General features: G+C 42.7%; 1 protein-coding gene across 16 annotated transcripts in view; it reads right to left on the reverse strand.

Annotated features, from left to right (window-relative positions):
- The window catches only part of ZNF385D (zinc finger protein 385D), a 528,097-nt gene that overhangs the window by 226,097 nt on the left and 280,000 nt on the right, over positions 1-22,000 (reverse strand). Inside the window, exon 1 of one of the 16 annotated variants that reach the window (XM_020807449.3) lies at positions 13,120-13,560. The exons of 14 other annotated variants lie outside the window; for them this stretch is intronic. In XM_020807449.3, the coding sequence (XP_020663108.2) occupies positions 13,120-13,141 (22 nt within the window). In that variant the 5' untranslated portion in view covers positions 13,142-13,560. Of the gene's footprint in view, positions 1-13,119; positions 13,561-22,000 lie in introns of those variants that run through there. One more of the 16 variants, XM_078377272.1, reaches the window with a different exon arrangement.

Here is a 22,000-nt window from a genome sequence, read left to right on the forward strand (position 1 = left end):
AACTGACCATCTTCTATAGGCACACAACCTCAAGAACATTTTGCCACTTACAGTGCTGCCAGGTAGCAGGAGCAATGATGTATTTATTAATTCTAGTGTATAATATTTACAAAATAAAGATTTCCCATCATGAGTGCCTTCCCTATAATGGGTAATTGTTTTAAATATGAATAAAATCATCCGAACATTGATATAGCAATGGCAGTGGTTCTAACTAGGGCAAATTGAGTTTTGGCATATCTTTTGATGGCAAGATTGCTATCAGCATAACTAATACTCAGCAAATGTACATTAAAAATATGGAAATAAGAGTGTGAAATTACATAACATAGGGATATGCTTGTTTTTAGTGTATTAAGCAAAACTATGGCTGTTAAATGTTACAGACACGATCCAAGTATCTTTCACCCTTGTATTTCCTGCAAATCAAGTTGGAATTTAGAAACTGGCAGTGAAGATAAAAGCTAGATAATAAAAGATGTTTCAGCAAAGGAAATGCATTGCTTCTCTACCCACCACTTACTGCTGTGATGCATCTCACTATCTTTTACCTAGATCTCTAAATCACACTATTTCTGTATTAATTATAACTTCTGGAAAGAAGATGGAGGAATTCTCCCTACTGGGTAATCATTTAACCTTCTAGTATTTTCTGTCCGTTGTCGTCCACATTTTCACCTCTGGTTTCCCATCATCATTGACTTTTCCTTCTGCACTTATGTGATGATGTAAAACTGGATCATGGTCAGAGATATTTTAAAACCAGCTATCAAGAAAACCAGTGCCCTGAAGTAGCAGTAGATAGATAGGCCAGGAAAGTCCTTTCTCAAAAACACATCCATCAAGGAAGAACAAAATCTTCTGCTCTGACAAAGCATCCACCATGATGGGCCACCATTTTTCCTTGGAAGCTTGTGAGTGAGAAGGTAGAAAAGATTCCTACAAGCCAGTCAACAACACATGAGCACAGCTTCACTCTACTAGTTCAAAGCTAAGGGACAGAACTGAGACACTTTCCAATTGACATGAATTGCTTTTTCTGATTAACTATTTCTGGAAGCCATTCTAGATCCTCCAGAATGTAATTCTAAACTTCCTTTTGCTTCCCAAACTCTGTGCTTGCTTTGCCTGCATCTGGCTTCCAGTTGCTCTAGCTTTGAGCCAAAAGCTGATGTAGGAAAAAAAATGGGCAGGGGAAATATATAGCAATATAGACACAACAGAAGGAGTTTAAAGCATGGAGCTCCTTCAGTACACAAGCACATGCACTTAACTCAACTTAAGATCATGTCTGTGTATATATTTGAAACAAATACTTTCCTTTCTCTCACCTAGTAGCTGTACAGCAGGGTGCACTCACTGCCTGTCACAAATACCATGGGAAAGCCACAACAATTTATGCATCGTACACTTCTTTTTTTGTTAAAAAATACCCACTTTATCAATACTTTAAAGTGGCTTACAAATAAAGCCAATAAAGCACTACATAAACATAATACTGACAGATGATAGATGATAGATGATAGATGATAGATAGATAGATAGATAGATAGATAGATAGATAGATAGATAGATAGACAGACAGACAGACAGACAGACAGACAGACAGACAGACAGACAGACAGACAGACAGATAGATAGATAGATAGATAGATAGATAGATAGATAGATAGATAGATAGATAGATAGATAGATAGATAGATAGATAGATAGATAGATAGATAGATAGATAGATAGATAGATAGATAGATGTGTGTGCCGTCGCTCCAGTTTTCCTATTTAAAAATTCCAAATTGGTTTTTGAACATAAAGAAAAATTAGAGACTTTTATCGAAGTACCAAAGGAAAGAAAATTATTGAAAATGAACAGTACAGAACATTCCAGCATCTGCAAATCAGGTCCACAAGAAAAGAGGCTTCCACATGTACAAGTGATGAACAAAGACCACCAACTGCTGGTGGTGATGGGATATCTCTCTAAACATGATATGGTTATTGTCATATTATGTTGTTGTTCTTGTTGTTTTCACTTAAAATACTGCCCCACAGTACTAGAGCACTCTCTGGGTGGTTTACAACACAATTACATAAATATCAACTTGCTCCCACTCACACCCCCCCCCCCAGTGAGCTGGGTACTCAAGGTTCAGTCTACCTTGAGCTGACTACCTGAGTCGTCACGATCAAACTCTGGTCATGAGGCTTGACTGCAGTATTGCAATTTAACCACCGTGTCATGGAGTCACACATTAGATTTATCAGAGCTCAAGTCCAGAGTGAACCTTGAAGTAGTGTGGACTTTCCAGCTGGGACACAATATCTTGTTGGCTTTACTTATTTAGCGTATTTCTGTAAATGGATCACAACATGTTTAAAACAATAACAATAAATTGTAATAAAATACACTTTTCAAAATTGCATTATTAAAACACAATTGAGTTTAAACCATTTAAAAGACACCTCTGTTAAACTAATTATTTACAATTTAATAGCACAGCAAACCATTTACAAACCCTGTTTCTTAGCAGCCAATCAGTTGCCTATGATTTTTCTGAATAGAAAGATCCTCATTTGCTGGGACAATAGAGAGTTCCAGCCTAGTCTCCCTTGGCAGGGAGTTCCACAGCCTGAAAGCAGCCACCAAGAAGGCCTTCTGTTGTGTCTTCACCAAATTCTCCCCTGAGATTGCTAGGATTGGAAAAAGCACCTTTGTCAAATCCCAGGCATGGTTGTAGGCGAGAATATGGCCTTTAGCTGAAGAAACTACAAGATTGAAGAAAGCCGCCTTATTACAATAGGGCAGGGCTAAACAGGCAATATTTCCTGGTACCAATAAAAGCATCTGGGTTAGGCATTCTTGTTGGGCTTAATAACTAGAGGACTTGGTTTCAGATAACCTCTGCCTTCCTCCATCTGCTTTGACTTTCTCTATGTCTTCTTCAAAAGAGTCTGACTGACGTTTTCCATTCAGTGGTCAATTATGTCAGCTTTAATATACCCCAAAGTTCTGCCCCACCCCAAAGACAAAAAAGAAGACTGCAAAAGTGAGAGAAAGTGTTCCTAGATGACAGAGGGAATTAATATTTATCAGATGAGAAAGGTTTCTATTTTAGACAACACTTCCCAGAATACCATGATTACTTGGTTATTCTGGGAGTTGTAGTCCAAAAAGGAAATTTCCCTGTCTCTGATGCCTCATAAGCAACATTGCAGCTCTCCACCTCAATTTGATACAACTAAATATTTGCAGTTTCAAATATTTGGTGGGCCAATAATTGTGTTCAAACTAGGCTGGTCCACACTTCACTGCTCTTCAGTATAATGATTTAATGAGGAAACTGAGTGAAGCATCTTTTCATACTCAACCACAGCAATTTGACTTGAGAACATGAGGTTTGGGTATTTCTGGACATCCTCTCAGACCCTGCTTGCTTCTTAATGCTGCCATTCATTTGTGAAATTCAGTTGCAACACTAAACGTTGCACTACATCATACGGAATAAACCACTTGTTTAGCAAAATAATGGCAGTACAGCTCTCATTTTATTTTAAGAGCAAGCCATGACCTAATGTAAAATGCAAATATTTTTCTTCCATAGGTGAAACATCTAAGCAAATGTGGGTTGTGATTTCTTTCTGCACATTTTGTTGAAAGGATAAATATTGCTCTCCAACAATTAAATGATTATCAAAATGAGAAGGCTTCCAAATATATCGTGCATGGTACACATGCAGGATGAGTCCATGTACAAATTCAAAAGCCATAATATTTATTTATTTATTTATTTATTTATTTATTTATTTATTTATTTATTTATTTATTTATTTATTTATTTATTTATTTATTTATTTATTTATTATTGTGTTTTTATCCCACCCTTCTAGACAAGAGTCTACTCAGGGCAGCTCACAATATATTACAAACAGATAAAACAACAATTAAAATTGATAATAATATTATAATCAAGATGGGAGGAACTTCAAAAACCAAGAAAAGTAATTCAAGTATTGGCAGGAGGAAAGGCTTGCCTAAAGAGCCAAGTTTTTAATTGGCTCGTGAAAACACCCAGCGAGGGTGCCAGGAGGCTCTCTGGCGGCAAGCTGTTCCAAAGTCGAGGGGCCACTGCCAAGAAGGCCCAATTTCTTGTTCTTTCTTTTCGGGCCTCTATCGATGTCAGGCCTCTCAGCCACCTTTCCGGGCTATGACGAGTGACTCAAGTAGATCTAGGTGGGAGAAGGCATTCTGCCAGATATTGAGGTCCTAAACCATTTAGGGCAGGCTTGTCCAACCTGTGGCCCGCGGGCCACATGCGGCCCAGGAGAGCTTGTAATGCGGCCCAGTGCTTAGGGCAGGAAAACTCTGACTTTCCCCCAGAGCACCACTTGCACCCGGCAAGGCGAAAGGGCTGCGCCACCTGTACGGATGCCCAAACGGCCGGTCAGGCTCCACAGCCTCCCAGGAAGCTGCCGGGAGGACCGACGCTTCAGCCTGTGCCTCCTTCCCTGGAGCTCCGTCCGCTTGGCGGGCACCACTCCAGCGAGTATTTACACCCCCCGAAAAGGCTGGGGGAAGGCGCAGCATCTGCTTCGTTGCCCTGCTTTCGGGGCTGAGGCGCCTCTGAGAGCGAGGGGGCGGCCTGGGTGTTGGCGGGATGACCGGCGCTGAATCTTCCTTGCCCTTTCTTGAGGAATAAAAAGTTGTCGCCGCCCCCCTGCGTGCTCATTGCACCCAGGTCAGCAGAGCATTCCCTTCCCACCTCTCTCAACCACGGCAGCTGCTTTCGCTCCTTCTGGCAAGACCGGCCTCGGGGGGGGGAGCCCTCGGTGAAGTGCACGAGGAACCTCCAAGGCGCAAAGCTGAGGGAGAAGAGTCAGCTGCAAACACTGCCTGGGAGCCGGGTGCAGCAATGAGGACTCCGCGGCGCCCGCAGGAGGCCATCATGCCCAAGGGCACACCAGGGTCCTCCCCGTGACTGGCACACGCAACAGGCTGCGTTTTCCCTGAGGTAGGAAAGTGAAGCATGACACGCTCCTGGGTTCCCTGCCGCCAGCCCAGTCTGCCCTCCGCCCTGCTCCACACGCTGCTGTTGCTGTGTGTGGCATCAGGGTACCCACAGTGCCTGGACTTCAAGCCGCCGTGCCCGCTGACCTTCTGCATGCAATACTCAGCTGCTGCGACACGCAGCACGACTCCGCCCTCTTGGAGCGCTACTACAGCATCAGCAGGCATCTCGACTAGGCCGCCTACAGTCACCTGCGCCAGTCACCTGCAGGACCTTCTCTGCCAGGTGAGCCGTGGCTGGGGGGGTGGGGTGGGGTTGGCTGCCAGCCTCCCTCCCTCCATCCCTCCCCTATGCTGAGCCTTCAAGAGATGCTGACTTGGCTCCTTGGTTTCAGAGTTTGGGCACGTTTCTCTTCCAGAGTACAACACCCACAATCCCCAGGCAGCCTTAGCCTTGCTGCGCCTCTTCTAACCTAAACTTGCCACTCTTGGGATAAATGGATGGTGTGGATGGCTAGGTAGCTCAGTGCTTTAGGAAAAGGTAGGGGTTCAGTTCGTCTCTGTGCCTTCTGTGAGAAGAGCCAGCCTGTGTGGCCTTGGGCAAGCTGCACAGTCCCAGGGCACCCCCAGAAGAAGGGAAGGGTAAACCACCTCTGAGTATTGTCTACCTGGAAAACAGTGAAAAGGGTTGCCATAAGTCAGAATGCACTTGACCACAGATGTTGTTACTGGAGGGCTAGAACTCGGTGTGAAAGAGCAGTATTATGGAAAGTTTTTTGTTTGTTTTTAAGTTACTTTTGTAACTTAAAAACAAACTTGCATCTCTCTCTTTGATTGCTTGCTAGTGATACCACAAACACATATGCAAAAAAATAGTGGCTTCTTAACCTTGCTGGAATGTCATTGCTAGAATGCCGGCTGCTTTTTGATTACTTCTTCATTCCTTGATTTTTAAAATGTTTAAATAGCCTAAATGTGGGTGAAAAAATTCAAAAGGAACATCTTTACACTTCTTTGTGTTCCAAAAAGTAGCCATTGCAGGCAATGTAACAAAATATTTTTTTTAAAAAAAAAGTAAAATGCAGACAAATGGAAAGCATCATCCCACAGTTGTTCAGAATTAAAGTCTCTTTCTCTCTTTGAAAAATGTAAGAGATGACCTGTCGGATTGGATCCAAGTCTAGAATCTTGCTTATTCATTAGTCAAGTGGTTCCGAGAAGCCAGAAATGCACATCCTCAGAAACAGTAGTAGGCTTGGGTATCCTTCACTTCACAATCATGCCTTATTCATGTCATCGCTATTTTGAAGCACCTACACTTGTGTGCAGCTATTTTCAAAGATGAAGCACACAAAGAATAAAACTAGAACCAAAATATCTGATGAGCACCTTGAGCACTCACTGAGAATTGCAACAAGTTCCATCAAAGCAAATATGGATGCATTGGTGGCTGAGAAACAATGTCAAACATCTCACTAAATTCATTTCCAATTAAGTTTAATATGTTAACTATGTTTTCTATGGGGTTTTGGGGGGATGATCAGGCATCATTACTGTTATTTTATTTTATGTGTGGCCCAAACCAAATTTTCATCTTCTAATGTGGCCCAGGGAAGGTGAAAAGTTGGACACCCGTGGTTTAGGGATTTATAAGTCATTAACACTTTGAAATCAATGCAGAAACGAATAGGCAGCCAATGCAAAGCAGCCAGAATGGGAGAGATATGCTAGAATTTTTTCATTCCACTAAGTAATCTGGCTGCTGCATTCTGCACCATTTGAAGCTTCCGCATCAATCTCAAAGGTAACCCCACATAGAGCGCATTACAGTGGTCTAATCTCGAGATTACAAGCACATGGACCAGAGTGGTGAGGGCCCCACCATCAAGATAGGGACGCAGCTGGGCAATCCGCCAAAGACGGTAATTGGCGGAGCAGACCACTGATGCCACCTGGGTTTCCATTGTAAGCACCAGGTCCAGATGTACTCCCAAGCTGCGAACCTCACTCTTCGTGGTGAGAGTCATCCACCCCCCAAAAGAGAGGGAGCCACCAATGGAGGGGCCACCAACCCTCAGGACCTCCGTCTTGTCTTGTACTCTGACAATATCTGCCTCATAGTGCTGTTACATGGCTAATACCCATGAGAAATGTGAACCGAAGTCCAGAGATCAAATTTTAGTTTCAGTCATGATATCACTGGGGCCTTGCAGTATTCTTTTGTCCTTCTCCAGGCAGTTACTATTGTTTTGACATCACTTTCAGATCCAGAGGGTGAGTCCACCGTTCCATGTTGGCTCCCCTATGAAGAATGGGTCTAATGCAGAAGAGAACTTTACTGACTGATTTTTATCATATTTTCTTCCCAGAAATGGGACTTTAGGTGTCTCATAGCAAATTTTGCCTGTTGAAATAATATATTTCTAGCCACCAAGGGCCAAGAAAGCTTTCCAAACTCCTGATCTCAGCTTTGGGAGACTCGACCTTCCAGGCCTTGATTCTCACTGGTCTGATCTGTTTCACCCTATAAACTTCAACAGTCAAATCTGGATAAATTAAAGAAGGCTCTGCTTCAACAAACTTGAAGTCACAACTGTAAGAGGAGGTCAGCAACACTGACCAGTCTTACAGACTATAACCATAACAGAGTTTTTCCCCCAAATAATATAAATGAAGAGCTTCCATCACCAAGGAAAATTTCTAAATAAATACTAAGAATTATATTGGTATTAGGAAGTACAGCAACCAACAATGGTCAAGAAAAAAGACTGTACCCTAGCAGTGATATTTATTACAGCAATATAACCTTTCCTTAAGCAAAACACACAAAATGTCACCAACATGTTTTGTTCTACAAAATGTTTCAATCAAAAACCAAGCAAGTTGTGAAACATGAAAACACTGCTTTACATACATACCTAAGAGGTTATGCAACCTTTGAAGAGGTTTATCAGGAATGCCCATTATGAGAACAATGCACATAATTTATCTTTTCAATAAACCTGCCATATTTTTAGTAACATTTCTGCAACAAGGGAAGTAAGGTCTTGTAGAAGACAAGCATGATATGTCCCAGATAGATGTGCACACCATGGGTCTTTATGGAGAAGAAACTACAACAGAGATTTCTAATATGCCTGTATGTTGATCATTATTCTGCATACACACACCTTTCAAAATACACACTTCACTCTTTCCAAGGAACACAAGCATGCTTAAAGATATTTTTGGATTCCATGAGTCTACAACTTGATTCTCCTCAAGAATATTTTTCTGCCTCAATCAACATCCATTATGTATTAACTACACAGTTTTATTGAGCAGTTTGATTATAAAATATCATACAGTGAGCAGCTCAGTATAAATAGCGAAATAGAGTATTTTTTTAATATGCTGTCTTAAACATTCGCCTTGATTCATTCTTCTGTGTATGAAGATAAGCAAGACTAGAAAAAGGAGGTCTCTGCTGTATATAATCTTCCACAGTACATGCTGCCGCTTCTTCTAAACAAATTGGAACTGCAGAAATACTTTCCATGAAATGGCAAGTGATTTATTTCATATTTCCAATATATATTTTCTTTAAAGTGCCTCTGAGATTTGGGGCAAGGGGGAGATTTCTTTTTCCTCATGACTCATCCACCATGAATCTCTCCTTCATGGAACTATGTCAGAAGTAAAAAGTGATCCTCAATGAAGGGTTATGAAGGCTGACAAGATCATATCCACTATTGTATTCACAGGCCATAGAAGCAGCCAGACTACATGGAAGAATGTGACAGATTTCTCTGCTGCTTCCATTTGCAGCGGACTGTATGCTTCCCAAATCAGATAGGTGCTGATAGATTAAGCACACTGTTGTTACATATTTCACTGTAAAACACAGTGCTAGCGGGGAGAGTAATGGAAGCTCCTTGAACATGGCAGTGCTGAAGCAGAGACATAAGAGAAAAACATTACCAGGATGAGCTCTTCCTCTTGTAACCTTCTAATGATTTATACACTCTGCCACCACCCCACTACAAAGGTTATAGGATTTTCAGAGACGGCATGCACAGTCATGTAATTTCAACATCATGGAAGTATTTCTTCTGGCTGACAATCATAGCTGTAGAGCACTGCTGCCTCATAAGCCTTTCTCTCTCCCTCAGCATGCCTGTCCCTTCTAGTTCCACATCCTGAGTGGTAGGATTCAGCTTACCTCTCCCCACATCCCCATCCCCATCCCACAATAATGGGGTTTTGCTACAGGGCTGAATGAGGACACAAGCACTTCTGGGGGAACCAGAATGAGACAACTGGTATGCTTTTTTTCCCTAATGTGCAGCTTAAGACATTTCATGTTGGACCCACTGCTTTCACACAGAACAGGCTTACCCCAAGCAAACTATCTGTCTGTATCAATATTTCTGTGTTAACCAGAATCTACTGCACAGGAGCAGTTCAAACGCCTAGCTATCACTTGGTAACATCACCTTGACAATACACAGTCCTCCCCAACTCACAGCCTTTTTAAACAAATTAAAAAAAATCTGAGGAGAAGATTTACTGAAGATTCTTTTATATCTTGCTAAATAATTAGTGTAATTACTCCAGACAGAGGCACATGTTTGCTTCTTTAAAAAAAAACCCTCTAAAAATAAATTGTGCTACAAAATACTTCTTGGCAACACTGTATTTACTCATTTTAGGCTTTCTTCCAGCTACATTAACATAACTATAATGATAATTAAAAAGGAAGGCAACAAGTGATGGAGCGACCCTTCGTTGCCTGAGACGGCTGCTCCTCAAAATAGACAGTATAAAATAGACAGCTAGACGAAGAAATATTTAAGAACTATTCCCTTCATCTTCATCATTATCATCATCTTCATCACCATCAGTTACTGATTTCAAGCAGTTGCCAATAGCTGCTAATTTTACTTCCTGAAATTCAAAAATCACTTGTGAAGTTTCACTTGTGAATTTTTAGGACTTGATTCCTAATTTTTAGGCTTGATCATTTGGTCCACTCATTAACAGCAGCAGTGCTGAAGAGGAAGTTGTTCTTCTACATACTAGATGAAATAAGAATGGAAAACACAGGAAGGCTTAATGTTCTTGTACAGATCCCATTAATTCAGTGGGTTGTACACAGGACAACATCCTGACCCATGATGCCCACAATTATATCCGGAGGTTGCAACTGTAACATTTCCAATTCAAAATATTGGCACTGCCATTAAAACAAGCAACCTAGTCGTTTCATAGGACACTAACCACAACAAAGTAGGAATTAATGCATCTGCACAAATTCTGTAAAAAGACAAAGGTCACACTGCCTTGTCATGAAAAGATGTGTTTTGCAGCTATATGTGAAGTCAATCCACATTCAGTAAACATGAGAGAAAAATATCTCTAGAACTAATGCACACCCATGGGTATTTTTGAGAACAAACTAAGTGTTCATCAAATGAGACTACAGCCCTTTGCATTGGTAAGAGACCCTGCATAGAGGCTTATTTCAGCCATTAGATACTGTGCACAATCTATGCAAAGTGTACAATGGGTGGGGAAGACGTCTGTTCCTAGCAATCCTGTTTTCATGTCCTGAAATGCAGTGCATGGTGCACTCTACCCTAACATTATTCTAACAGCATTACAGTGATGATAATTACTGATGCAAAGAAAACATTCACCTACACATAGATCCTACAGGGCATTACTGTTCTGACTCTTAAAACTTTTAACGTAAATGGAGAACATATTCCATAAAGTTTCCCACCCTTCAAAAGGAAAGGAAAGCACCGTTTACAGAAGAGACTAGCATAATTGATTTTTAAAATCTTCATTTAAAAATAAATAAATAATTGCCTGACTATGCCAGTTTTCTAACTACTGTGAACTTCTTCTACACTATTCCCCTGGAAAAAGAAAAGGAAAATACACACTGATCATACTTTCCTTTGGTCAATGCTCCCCTAGCCATAAACATTTCATTCTATTCCTGGGATAGGCAGGTGAGATAGGAGCTCCAGGCAGCATGAACAAAAGTCTCACTAAAATAGCTAGAGAATGTGGACAGAGCAGGATTTGGGGTGTGTGTTCTGCAAATGATTTGCTACTCAGAAGAATCAGAGTTGGTCTCACCCTGAACGAATTTAAACAAAAAGGTTAGAGAGAAAATATCTCCACCCCACATCCCACCAAATATGGTTTAGTTGAACCTTCTGAGACATTGTTACAGCAGTCAAAACCTTGAAACATACTGGAAATCAGACTTCACGTGCAAATAAATAGCTAGGCACTGCATCCAGTTAAGAACACTGGAAGAATCTGGACAGTGAAGGCATGCCAGGAGGACATTAAAGTCCTGGAACCTCATTACACAGACATGGAAACCAAAATATTTATTTTATTTGTTACAGAGTGGATTAGAACCGATTACCTGCACCTAGTGCTACTAAGATCTGCAGCTGTGGTCGTACATAACACAGACCACGGGTTCTTGCCAAGATCAAAGATCCAACTGTATTGTAAAGCTGAGTGCAGAGAAATCTATTCTAATAGCTCCCTTGGCAGCGCATTAGTTTTAAAGGAGACGTTTTAAAAAGAAGAGCAAGGTAATGCAATCACGATTGTACCCTTACAGGCAAGTCAACAGGACTTCCCTTCTACATAGAAATGTACCGGATTGCACTGCAAACTCCCTCATGGTTATTGCATCATGAGAGAATACTTTCGGCTATAGCCCATCGCACCTCACAACCACCCTTGCAAGGACTTGGCGCACTACAACCTTCTCTCTCTGTCTCTCTCTCCTGCCTCCTCTCCTCTAACGTTGTCTAGCAATTTCACGGTTCCCCTCCCTGGCTCCCTAGGATTTATGTTGGCTTTAAAGTTTTCCGAAGATGAGCACATGTTTCCCCTCCACCCACTTCCAAAGGTTGAACACATTTAGCGTATCCTTTTAGGCGAAGAGAAGGTGGGAGAGAAATCTTCCCATCAGTAACAGGCAATCTGACAGCTCGCCACGAGCCCGGCGGAGCACCCGAGACATTCCTCCTTGGAGTTCCGAGTCAACTCTTGGATTTAAGATTTAATGAAAGAAGGCTCTCGACCAGCCCAAGAGTTCCCTTGCTTTCTCTCCGTATCTATCACGGAATGTGCATCAGAGGCGTTAAACTCTCTACCAAGGCGAGATAGGACGAACCCCCCCCCCCCATTTCCCCCCCTCTCCTTTTATTGCATATTAAGACTTCCTCCCCTCCCCTCCAGCCTTAACTTTCAGCTTTCCGTTGCGTCCTGCATATCCAGCCCAGCTCTCAGAAATGTTGCTGCGCTACGCTATGCAACATGCACAACACAAACACACACACACACGAAGAGCGTAGCCAAAACATGTTCCTAGGTTCTCCGCAGCCAGCCGAGCCGTTAAAACAACCCCAAAAAAGGACCCGAGGAGTTCCACGAAAACTAAACTCCGCACCGATCCGTTACCGCCGCCTCGGAAGGTGCCTCCCCAAGCCCACCACGCGTGGCCCGGTGTGCGTTTTTTTAGGGCTGGCAAGTGCCGACAGCCGCGATCGCGGAGCCCAGAGTTTACAGAAAAAGCATTCCCTCCTTTCTCCTCTCTCGGGATTAGATCATTACTCAGCCCCCACCCAAGGGCTTTTCAACGGGGAAGACTAAAAAATAGTGACAGCCCCCCCCCCGCGAGCTTTCTGAACGCGCCCACCCACCCCAGCGACGCCGCGAGGGGCTCGCCCGCCGTGCCTTAAGTTTGCCTCCAACTTCCCACGCTTCGCAACCCTTGCGGCGGATGACGCGGGCAGGTTGCTTGAAGGGAAGAGGGGGGGCGAAGCAGGGCCGGGGCTGAGTGGGTGGGGGGCTGGCGATCCTCCTGGGATCGCAGCTCCCGCCGAGACCCGAGCCACCTTCAGGAAAGACAATGGAAGCCGCCTTCGCAACTAGCGTGCCGTGTTGCCTCGTGTCGGCTGGTTCGGTTGGGTGGGTTCCGAGGGCGAGGGACCCGTTCTGCCGCCCTCGCCGCCGCCCCCCCTCCGATGCCGCCCCCTCGTCGTCCTCCCGAGGCAAGGCGAGGCAGGCAGGCAGGCAGGCAGGCAGGGGCCACTCACCAAAATACATGCTGCTTCTCATTAATCATGCAGCCGGGATCCCGCCGCTGCGCGCTCAGCATTAGCTCCCGCGCCGCGCTGCTCTGCCAAGGCGAGCGAGGAAGAGCCGCTTTCATGCTACATGATGGGGTGGAAATTTCCCAGCCCCCAAAAGCCAAAGAGCCCGCGGGAAGCGGACGAGCTGTGCGAAGAGCCTCCGTGAGGATCCGGGCTGGGAGAGGCGGCCGCCTTCCTCCCTCCTCCTTCGCCTTCTTCTTCCTCGCCTTCCCTCTGTGATACAACAATCCCGCTCGGATTCAGCGTGGACTCCTCTCGCTGCTCCTGCTGCTGCTGCAGGCTGTAGGCTGCACTGCTGCCCGTTCTTACTGTAATCTGACTCCTCCTTGTGATGTCCTTGCTGTGCCGGTGGTGTGACATCAGGGCGAGGAGTTACTACGAACACATTGCTCTCCCCCCCCCCCTCCCCGGCGCGCGCTTCCCCGCAACAGCAACAACATGCTCCCTTTCTGTGGATCTGGCAAAGAAGAATCCGGAAAGGTGCCCCTCCTCTCTCTCTTTCTTTCTGTCCCCTCAGTTACCCCTATGCCACCTCCCTGCAAACTGGGCATCAGACAGAGCTGGTGATATAATGGGTCTAACAGCATAAGGAGGGAAGCAGGGGGAAACCGGGTATGGCACACCTGTGAAAGGATGAATGGGACGATGTGGAGTGCGGGGTGCAGACAGACTTGGCCACTTGTCCCATGGAGAGGGCAATCAACGATCAGTGATTGCAAGGGGTTACTTTCCCTCACTCCATAAGGATAGAAAGAACCCCCTTTGGGTGATATCCACTTGCTCTAGATGTAGTTGTATCATCACTCCATTGCAGAGTTTTGATTTTTTTTGTTAAATTCCTCTGGCTGTGCAGTACGTGGAAGGATTTACTAGGCTATCATGTTCCCCAGATTGATGCCCTCCTTTTTATCATCAACTGGCACTTACAGTCTCAATAACTCATTCTGAGACATTTGTAAAAGAAAGAATAAAAAATGTTTTCTTTGCTTACAGTTGAAAACTCAAACAGCACACTGACAAGCATGACTGCTTTCAACAACAGACTTCAACAGACTTTAGAGAAGGGGAAAACACTGAGCAGCGAGATAGAGCTCTCACTGAAATCAGAGGGAAGGAAAGAACAAATGGCTAGCGCTGGACAGATTGACAGTTACCCCAGCCCAGAAATGTCCCTCTCAGCCACACCTACTAAAGGCAGCATGTGAGGAGGCAGCAAGGAGCGTTGCTGGCTCATCTCCTGGGCAGGCTCCCTTTTGGCTGGAAAGGGCAAAAAGAGATAACATTTCTCCTCAAAGAGAAAATCAGGAATGATAAAGTGTAGAAGTCCAGTGAGCTTTAGTCCAAAAACATCTGGGGACTCATGGTTGGGAACCACTTCTATAATGCATATATCCACACAAGTACATTTTAATCAGTCACATATAGTCCATCACAAGTAATTTTCTACTGGTAAACAACAGTCCCCTTGTGTGTAGTTAATGAATAAGGAGGTGCCAAAAAAAAAAAAAACCCCAAAGCAAAAAACAAAACAAAAAAAAACAATAAGGACAGCTTGAACCTTTCTTCCCAAGGTTTTTAGTTTGTATATAGCGCAGGCAGCACTGATGTGTAGACAGGAAATGATTATAATTATTTGGTTGTCTTGTCTATGTGACAAATGTGACGTCTCAGTTCAGCTCACACATGACCTGAGACACATATAACAGGCACCTCGAAAAGTGGTGGGAGGCAGTCACTGGGGACAGAGATCAAAGATCCAGATAGTCTTTTTTCCAAGAGGAAGTGCCCCAGGTCAGATCTGGTGCAACTGACGAGACAGCCTGTGGAAGCTGCACAGCCTCTGTCTACAGGACATTGTTCTTTCCTTATGATCAATAAAAATGGTTTTGGTTGCAACATCAGTTTCAGATACAAAGGAAAACAGGAGCCTGAAAATTAAAAGCAAAAGCATGTAGAAGCGTTTACCTCTGCTAGGCCGGATTTAACAGGATGAATGCCTTTATACCATTGGAAATAGGATGACAGATATAATACACTTAAAGCTCAGCTCCTTAGTCTTAAAAGAGACAGTAAATTAAGCTAGGTTTAATAGGAATCTCAATGTTAAACCCAGAGGAGAAGGGAGCAAAAGCTTCTTAGAAGATGGGCAATCTTGAGGGGATACACAGAGGAAGCTTCTAATGTACCATTTATATGGCTGAATGGAAGGACAGGACAGAAAAAAGGGAAGCAGCACCTTGCACTATATCCATCCAGTCAAGTGGTTTAGGTCTCTGGCTACTTAGTCAGAGGTTGGAGTTCAATTCCTCACTGTGCCTCCTGGAGAGGAGCTGGGCTCAAAGATCTAGGCACACTATTAAACATACAATAGACAATAATTTTAAACTGTGAAAGGAAACACAAAACTTTATTTCTAGCAGAGGCAGAATAAAATAGCATCTATGATATTTTTTCACATACATACTAAAAAGACCCAAAGATTACTGGAAACAAGTTATTTTTTTAAAAAAAAAACTTGATGAATACAATTCATACACTATTTATTTTATATATTGTTCCAATGAAGTAAAGTCCCCTGTCAAAGGGACTATTTCAACCATCAGTGAGGGCTTGATCAAAAGGGCATTTGTCCCACTACAGGTATTTGCTTCACTGCAAGAGTGAGATGGATCACTTTGTCCCCCAGGGGTCAGACAACCTGATCACTAGAGCAAACTAATCTATACCCAGAACACCTCTACCCACTCCTTGTAAATATTTTAGTTAAAATTATTATTTTTCTTTTCCTTTGTGTGAAGTGCCAGTCAAAACCATGGTTGCAGGCAGTTTTTCAATTGGTACTACATACAAGGCAAATATATATATAATCTTTCATATATACACACACACACACACACACACACACACACACACACACACACACACACACATACACACATATACATATACACAAGGCAAATATATATATAATCTAAGTGATATATATAAAATCCCATGGACCAGAGCACGCCAGGCCCTTCTGTCTTCCACTGCCTCCTGGAGTTGGGTCAAATTTGTGTTGGTAGCTTTGGTGACACTGTCCAGCCATCTTGTCCTCTGTCTTCCCCTTCTCCTCTTGACTTCACACTTTCCCAACATCAGGGTCTTTTCCAGGGAATCTTCTCATGAGTATTGGAGCCTCAGCTTCAGGATCTGTCCTTCCAGTGTGCACTCAGGGTTGATTTCCTTCAAAATGGATAGGTTTGTTCTCCTTGCAGTCCAGGGGACTCTCAAGAGCCTCCTCCAGCACCACAATTCAAAAGCATCAATTCTTCGGCGGCCAGTTTTTTTTTATGGTCCAGCTCTCACTTCCATACATCATTACAGGAAAAACCATACCTTTGACTATGCAGACTTTTGTCGGCAAGGTGATGTCTGATGCTGTCGAGGTTTGTCATCACTTTCCCCCCAAGAAGCAGGCGTGTTTTAATTTCATGGGTGCTGTCACCATCTGCAGTGGTTATGGAGCCCAAGAAAGTAAAATCTGTCATTGCCTCCATATCTTCCCCTTCTATTTGCCAGGAGGTGATGGGACCAGTGGCCATGATTTTAGTTTTTTTTTAATGTTGTGCTTCAGACCGTTTTTTGCGCTCTCCTCTTTCACCCTCATTCTTTAATTCCTCCTCACTTTCTGTCATCAAAGTGGTATCATCTGCATATCAGAGGTTGATATTTCTTCTGGTAATCTGAATTCTGGCTTGGGATTCCTACAGTCTGGCCTTTTGCATGAGTGCATAGTCTAGCAGAGGCAAATTAATAATAATTTCATTTCCCTTGCCCCTCCACAGAAGAGCTGGCAATGTTTTCAGGCTCATATATTAAGCCACTTCACAATAACAGAAATTGATAGCAGAGGGAGCTGGGCTAAAAAGAGTTGCTTTATGTCAGTATGCCATTTGGATGCAAGGATGCAAAGATAACCACATGGCTATCGGACAGATGAGTTTATTTGTGTAGCTATAGCTGTTACAAAATAAGTTCGAATAATATAAAGTAATCAAATACATATACATTACTGAACTGAAACCATCTAAAATCAACATTCTCATCTCACAGTTCAACCAACAGATAAAACCTGACCAACATCACTACAAAATTACTTCCTTAAATCTGTTGCTCTAAAAGTGAAGCCAGCTGCCTTTTCAGAAATACATTTTGCAGTATTCACAGCAGAAAATTTATCAGATATGCATCAGATCTATTAGATGCAAGACCTATCTCTTTGAACAGAATTACTCTTAAGTCTTAATAAATTGGGCAGACAAGTAAGCAATGGGTTAGGTGTTCAACTGCATCCGTTCCACATGGACAAACTCTCTCCTCCAAAGGATGTTGATAACAGATTCAACCACTCTCCCTCAACCACTGCAAAACCCATAGCCTGGCAACATCAAGCTGTAAAAGCATTTATCCATTTAAAATTTGTTATAATATTTATTTATTTATTTATTTATTACATTTATACCCCGCCTATCTGGTCATATTGACCACTCTAGGCGGCTAATTACTGTAATAGTTAATTACTGTGGGTGAGATATTTTCAGTGGGTAACTTGGCATACCTAGGGGCACATTTTGATAAACAGACCAAAATACAGTCAGCTCGAAAATCATATTTTAAATGACGGGACTTCAGATAACAGACAGCCATTTCAAAATTTAAAGCACACAAAAGATCCTGAGAGAGTCCGCATATATCAATAAATTTCTAATTTTCCTGGTTCCAAGATAAAATTATCCTATTGTTAAAATCCAGCATCATTTTAAAAGCAGAAAGTACTAAAACTGATTCTATCCCCTCTTTCAGTTTCAACCAGCATTTGATGGTATGGATGTGTACTACAGCCTTCACTCTGCAAGTTGAGAATTTAAGTAAACAGCAGGAGCCTTGTATCTGTGGGATCAGTATCCACTGATTCACTTATCCACAGTCTGAAAATATTAAAAATACAGTGGTGCCTCGCACAACGGTCGCTCCGTAGAGCGATGAATCCGCGCAACGATGCCATTTTTGCGATCGCAAATGCGATCGCAAAACGGCACCTACATAGGGGAAAATTCACAGAGCGAAGGTCGGTAAGCGGTTCGCTTACTGACCTTCGCTTTGCGACCCGCCGATCAGCTGTTCCGCGGCTTCAAAATGGCCGCCGGAACAGCCGAAAGGGGCCGGGGTGCAGCGTTTTCGCGCCCTTGGTAAGCAAGGGGAGCGCGCGAAAATGCTGCGGAAGCCCCGAAATGGCTGCGCGCAACCATTTCGGGGCTTCCGGCAGCGTTTTCGCGCGCTCCCCTTGCTTACCAAGGGCGCGAAAACGCTGCGCCCCGCCATTTCGGCTGTTCCGGCGGCCAATTTTGGACCCGCCGGACAGCTGATCGCAGCGTTTTCGCGCCCTCGTTTAGCGAGGGGAGGGCGCGAAAATGGCTGCCGGCTATACCGGAACATCGCACAACGGTGAGTATTCGGCCAAATTGGAATGCATTAAACCATGTTTAATGCGTTCCAATGGCTTTTTACTTTCCGTAGTGTGATGTTTCACACAGCGAGGGTTAATCCGGAACGGATTAACCTTGCTGTGCGAGGCACCACTGTATTAAAATAAAAATTCCTGGTAATATATGTTTCTAATGATGAAGTTGACAGAAATAGCCACAAGATAGGGAGCTAGAGACCACACGATGTATAGTGTTTGCTAGAGAAATATATTTTCACAATGTCATTACCAGAACTGGCCACAAGAGGTAGCCAGAGAGAGGTAGCATTCATTGTAGTCCCGTTTTTCAGCATCTGCAGGAAGGCTTGAAAAAAATCCTCTGTGATACAGGGGTCCTACTGTACCATTATAAGAAAAATGGAGATCTAAATAATTAATTAAGGCTGAAATCCTATGCACACTTATCAGTGAGTAAACACAACACATTGAGGGTTATTTCTGAGCAGGAATGCATATGCAATGTAAATTTCTATTCACAGATTACTGGAAGTCATTGGGGACCGCTTCTTACACCACAAATATGAGACTTGTTATATATCCATTCTTACGCATTCTCCATATGTAAGGACTAGATAGTTGTACTGCAAAACTGAATCATGATCATGAGAGCAAGCTATTTTCTTAGTTCTGCCTACTGCTGTCTTCTTTTTCTGTCTATCATCATCTGCCCAAAATGGTCAGATCCTGAATAAAAATACTATTACCAACACACACTCACAATCTGACAACTGAATGAAGATCCAGTAGAGATATTCAGATATCTTAAGACATAAACAAAGCAAGACAAAAATATATTACAAACACCCTTTACTGCTTTTGAGTGGCTGTCTTCACTTCAGTTGTAGAACAAATGAAAAAAAAAGCAGAAGCCAAAAAAACAGAAGCCAGCAGCCTGTCCTTCTGGCAAACACCCACAAAACAAATTGAATGGAACTCTGAGCCAGATTTCTATATTTGTTTACACCTCTGCATTCCCTCCTGAATTCACTAAAAGCTTTAAAATTTCAACTTAACTCAAGCCATGTTTTGCTTTCTTGATGGAGTTGCATAAGTGTAAGCAAAAACAAGATTTGACCATCAGTGGTATGTTCAAAACATGTGACACTTAAGAAGCAACTTCCACAATCACATTCCTAAAAACCTAAGCAAAGCTTGCTGCTTATATACTGCCCATAGCTCTTAAAGCACTCTCTGGGTGGTTTACAGTTTAATTATGCAGGAGACACCTTACCCCTCAAAGCACACTGGATACTTGATTTCCTGACCTCAGAAGGATGGAAGGCTGAATTAACATTGAGCCAGCTACCTGAGCCCATTGGGATCCAACTCAGGACGTGAGCAGAGTCTTGACTGCAGTACTGCAGTTTAACCACTGCACCACAAGATTCCTTGCTCATAGGGAAGAGGAAATGATGGGGAGTGGACTTTGGGCTTGTTCTGTTCAAAAGCAACATGATTCCTTGTATCAGAGAAAGGAAAAGTTGCTTTTGAGGATACCCATGTTGGCCAGTGTATTCTTGGAGTTGTTGTCCAAACAAATAACTTTTTCTGTGCTTTGTATACCACAGTGGCTCAAAGCAAGGTGCTGTTTATAAATCTTATTAATGAATTCATGCCGTGCCTTCTAAAATTCAGACCAACCAGTGGCACATAGATTGCACCATGCTAAGAACAGAAATGTAGCATGCAGGCATACCTACTACAACGATTGATTGATATTTAATGAAATTATTGTGCCTTCTAAACTCCTGAGGCTTCCTGGAAATCTCTGTGCTGCTTTTGAAATTTCACAGGAGACAACCAATAATAGATCTATAGTCAGATTTTTACTGGTTGGCTATAATGAATTTCAATTTGATGCTGGCAAGGAAGCATTCTGGGAATATGTGCAACATCACATTCAGAGACTCTATTGTTGGCAGAAATGTAATAATGTGCAACAAAAGACAGAGGGTGACAGAACATTATCAGTTCAGATGCCTTGTGTGGCAGGTTAAAAGCTCGTACACACTTGAGAGATTTCCAATTTTTCTTAAAATAAATTTCATCTTTAGTTCCCAGACTGCTATCAGTTCCCAGACTGTGAAGAATATGGCTTTTGGAGATGCCAACATCATATGAGCATTTGGCACATTTAAATAAGCAATAAGCTGTAAGACAAAAGCTACGAATTTATGCACAGAGAAAATTAACTGTTGATTTAAACTACAGTCTTCTTTGTGAAAAAAAAATATACTGGGTTAGGCAATGACTTTCTTGGATTACTAGAGAGAGTTACAAACCAAGCAAGCTTTCAAGTTATGTAAAACTTTCACCAGGTATAAAACATGAAGTTCAACCAGAATGTCCAAAAACTGGACCAGACAGGATACCCCTGGCTCATGCACTCAGACTTCATGTGGGCAAAGGTTTTAGATCTTAATTGGCACAAGTAACAAAGGTATAAATTTTCAACCTTTCCACTTCCTAAAGACAATAGCCTAGCTTGCCCTCACAGAAATCTGCCAATTGCAGTGGCCAAAGCCTTGGGCCTCTATAGTAGATTTGCCTCAGAAAAATGGAGAGCTAGTGTCAATATGTCACTGGCAATGGTGCGGCTAAAAATATTGTAAATAAATAAATAAATATTTTCATCAATAAAATAGGAGAATGAACTTAGGTATTGTGCTCAGCCAAAAAGTCAGTTTCAATCAAATTAGTAATCATACCTCAGGATCAGAAATGATGGGATCCTCATTAGCATGTAGTGTAATGGAAAAACATCTTCCTACAGTGATCCAATAATATTGTTTCCTAACCCAGAAATATGCTTATATGAATGGATTGCAGGGCACTTACTTACCCATTTACTTACATATTGTTTGGTTTCTTTGGAACATCTTTGTGACACTAACCCTTTTCAGGCATGATCAAATTCAGAGCTTGGAAAACTTGCTTTTTCAGACTACAACACCCAGCATGGCCTCTACTGGATTGTGGAACCTGTAATCCAAAAAAGTAACTTTTTCCAGGTTCTGCTCCAATCACTGAAACAGACAAGTAAGTAGGAATAAGAGTCCTACCTGTATCAAGGATTCAACCCATCCCATGGCTGCTTCCCCCACAATAAGTTCTCTGCCTGAATGTCAAGAATGGGCCCAATATATTATGTGGCTGAATACTGATTTACAACAGCATGACAGCAGCTTTCTTGTAGGTAACACCACTTCCTGGATGACATTGTCTCCGCAAAATCCTGTTGTGATTTTATGTTAGTCTAGTCAGAAGAGCGCATTCCTAGGTTTTCCTTTCCTTGTC

Source organism: Pogona vitticeps, chromosome 6 (assembly GCF_051106095.1).
Source record: "Pogona vitticeps strain Pit_001003342236 chromosome 6, PviZW2.1, whole genome shotgun sequence".
NCBI lineage: Eukaryota > Metazoa > Chordata > Lepidosauria > Squamata > Agamidae > Pogona > Pogona vitticeps.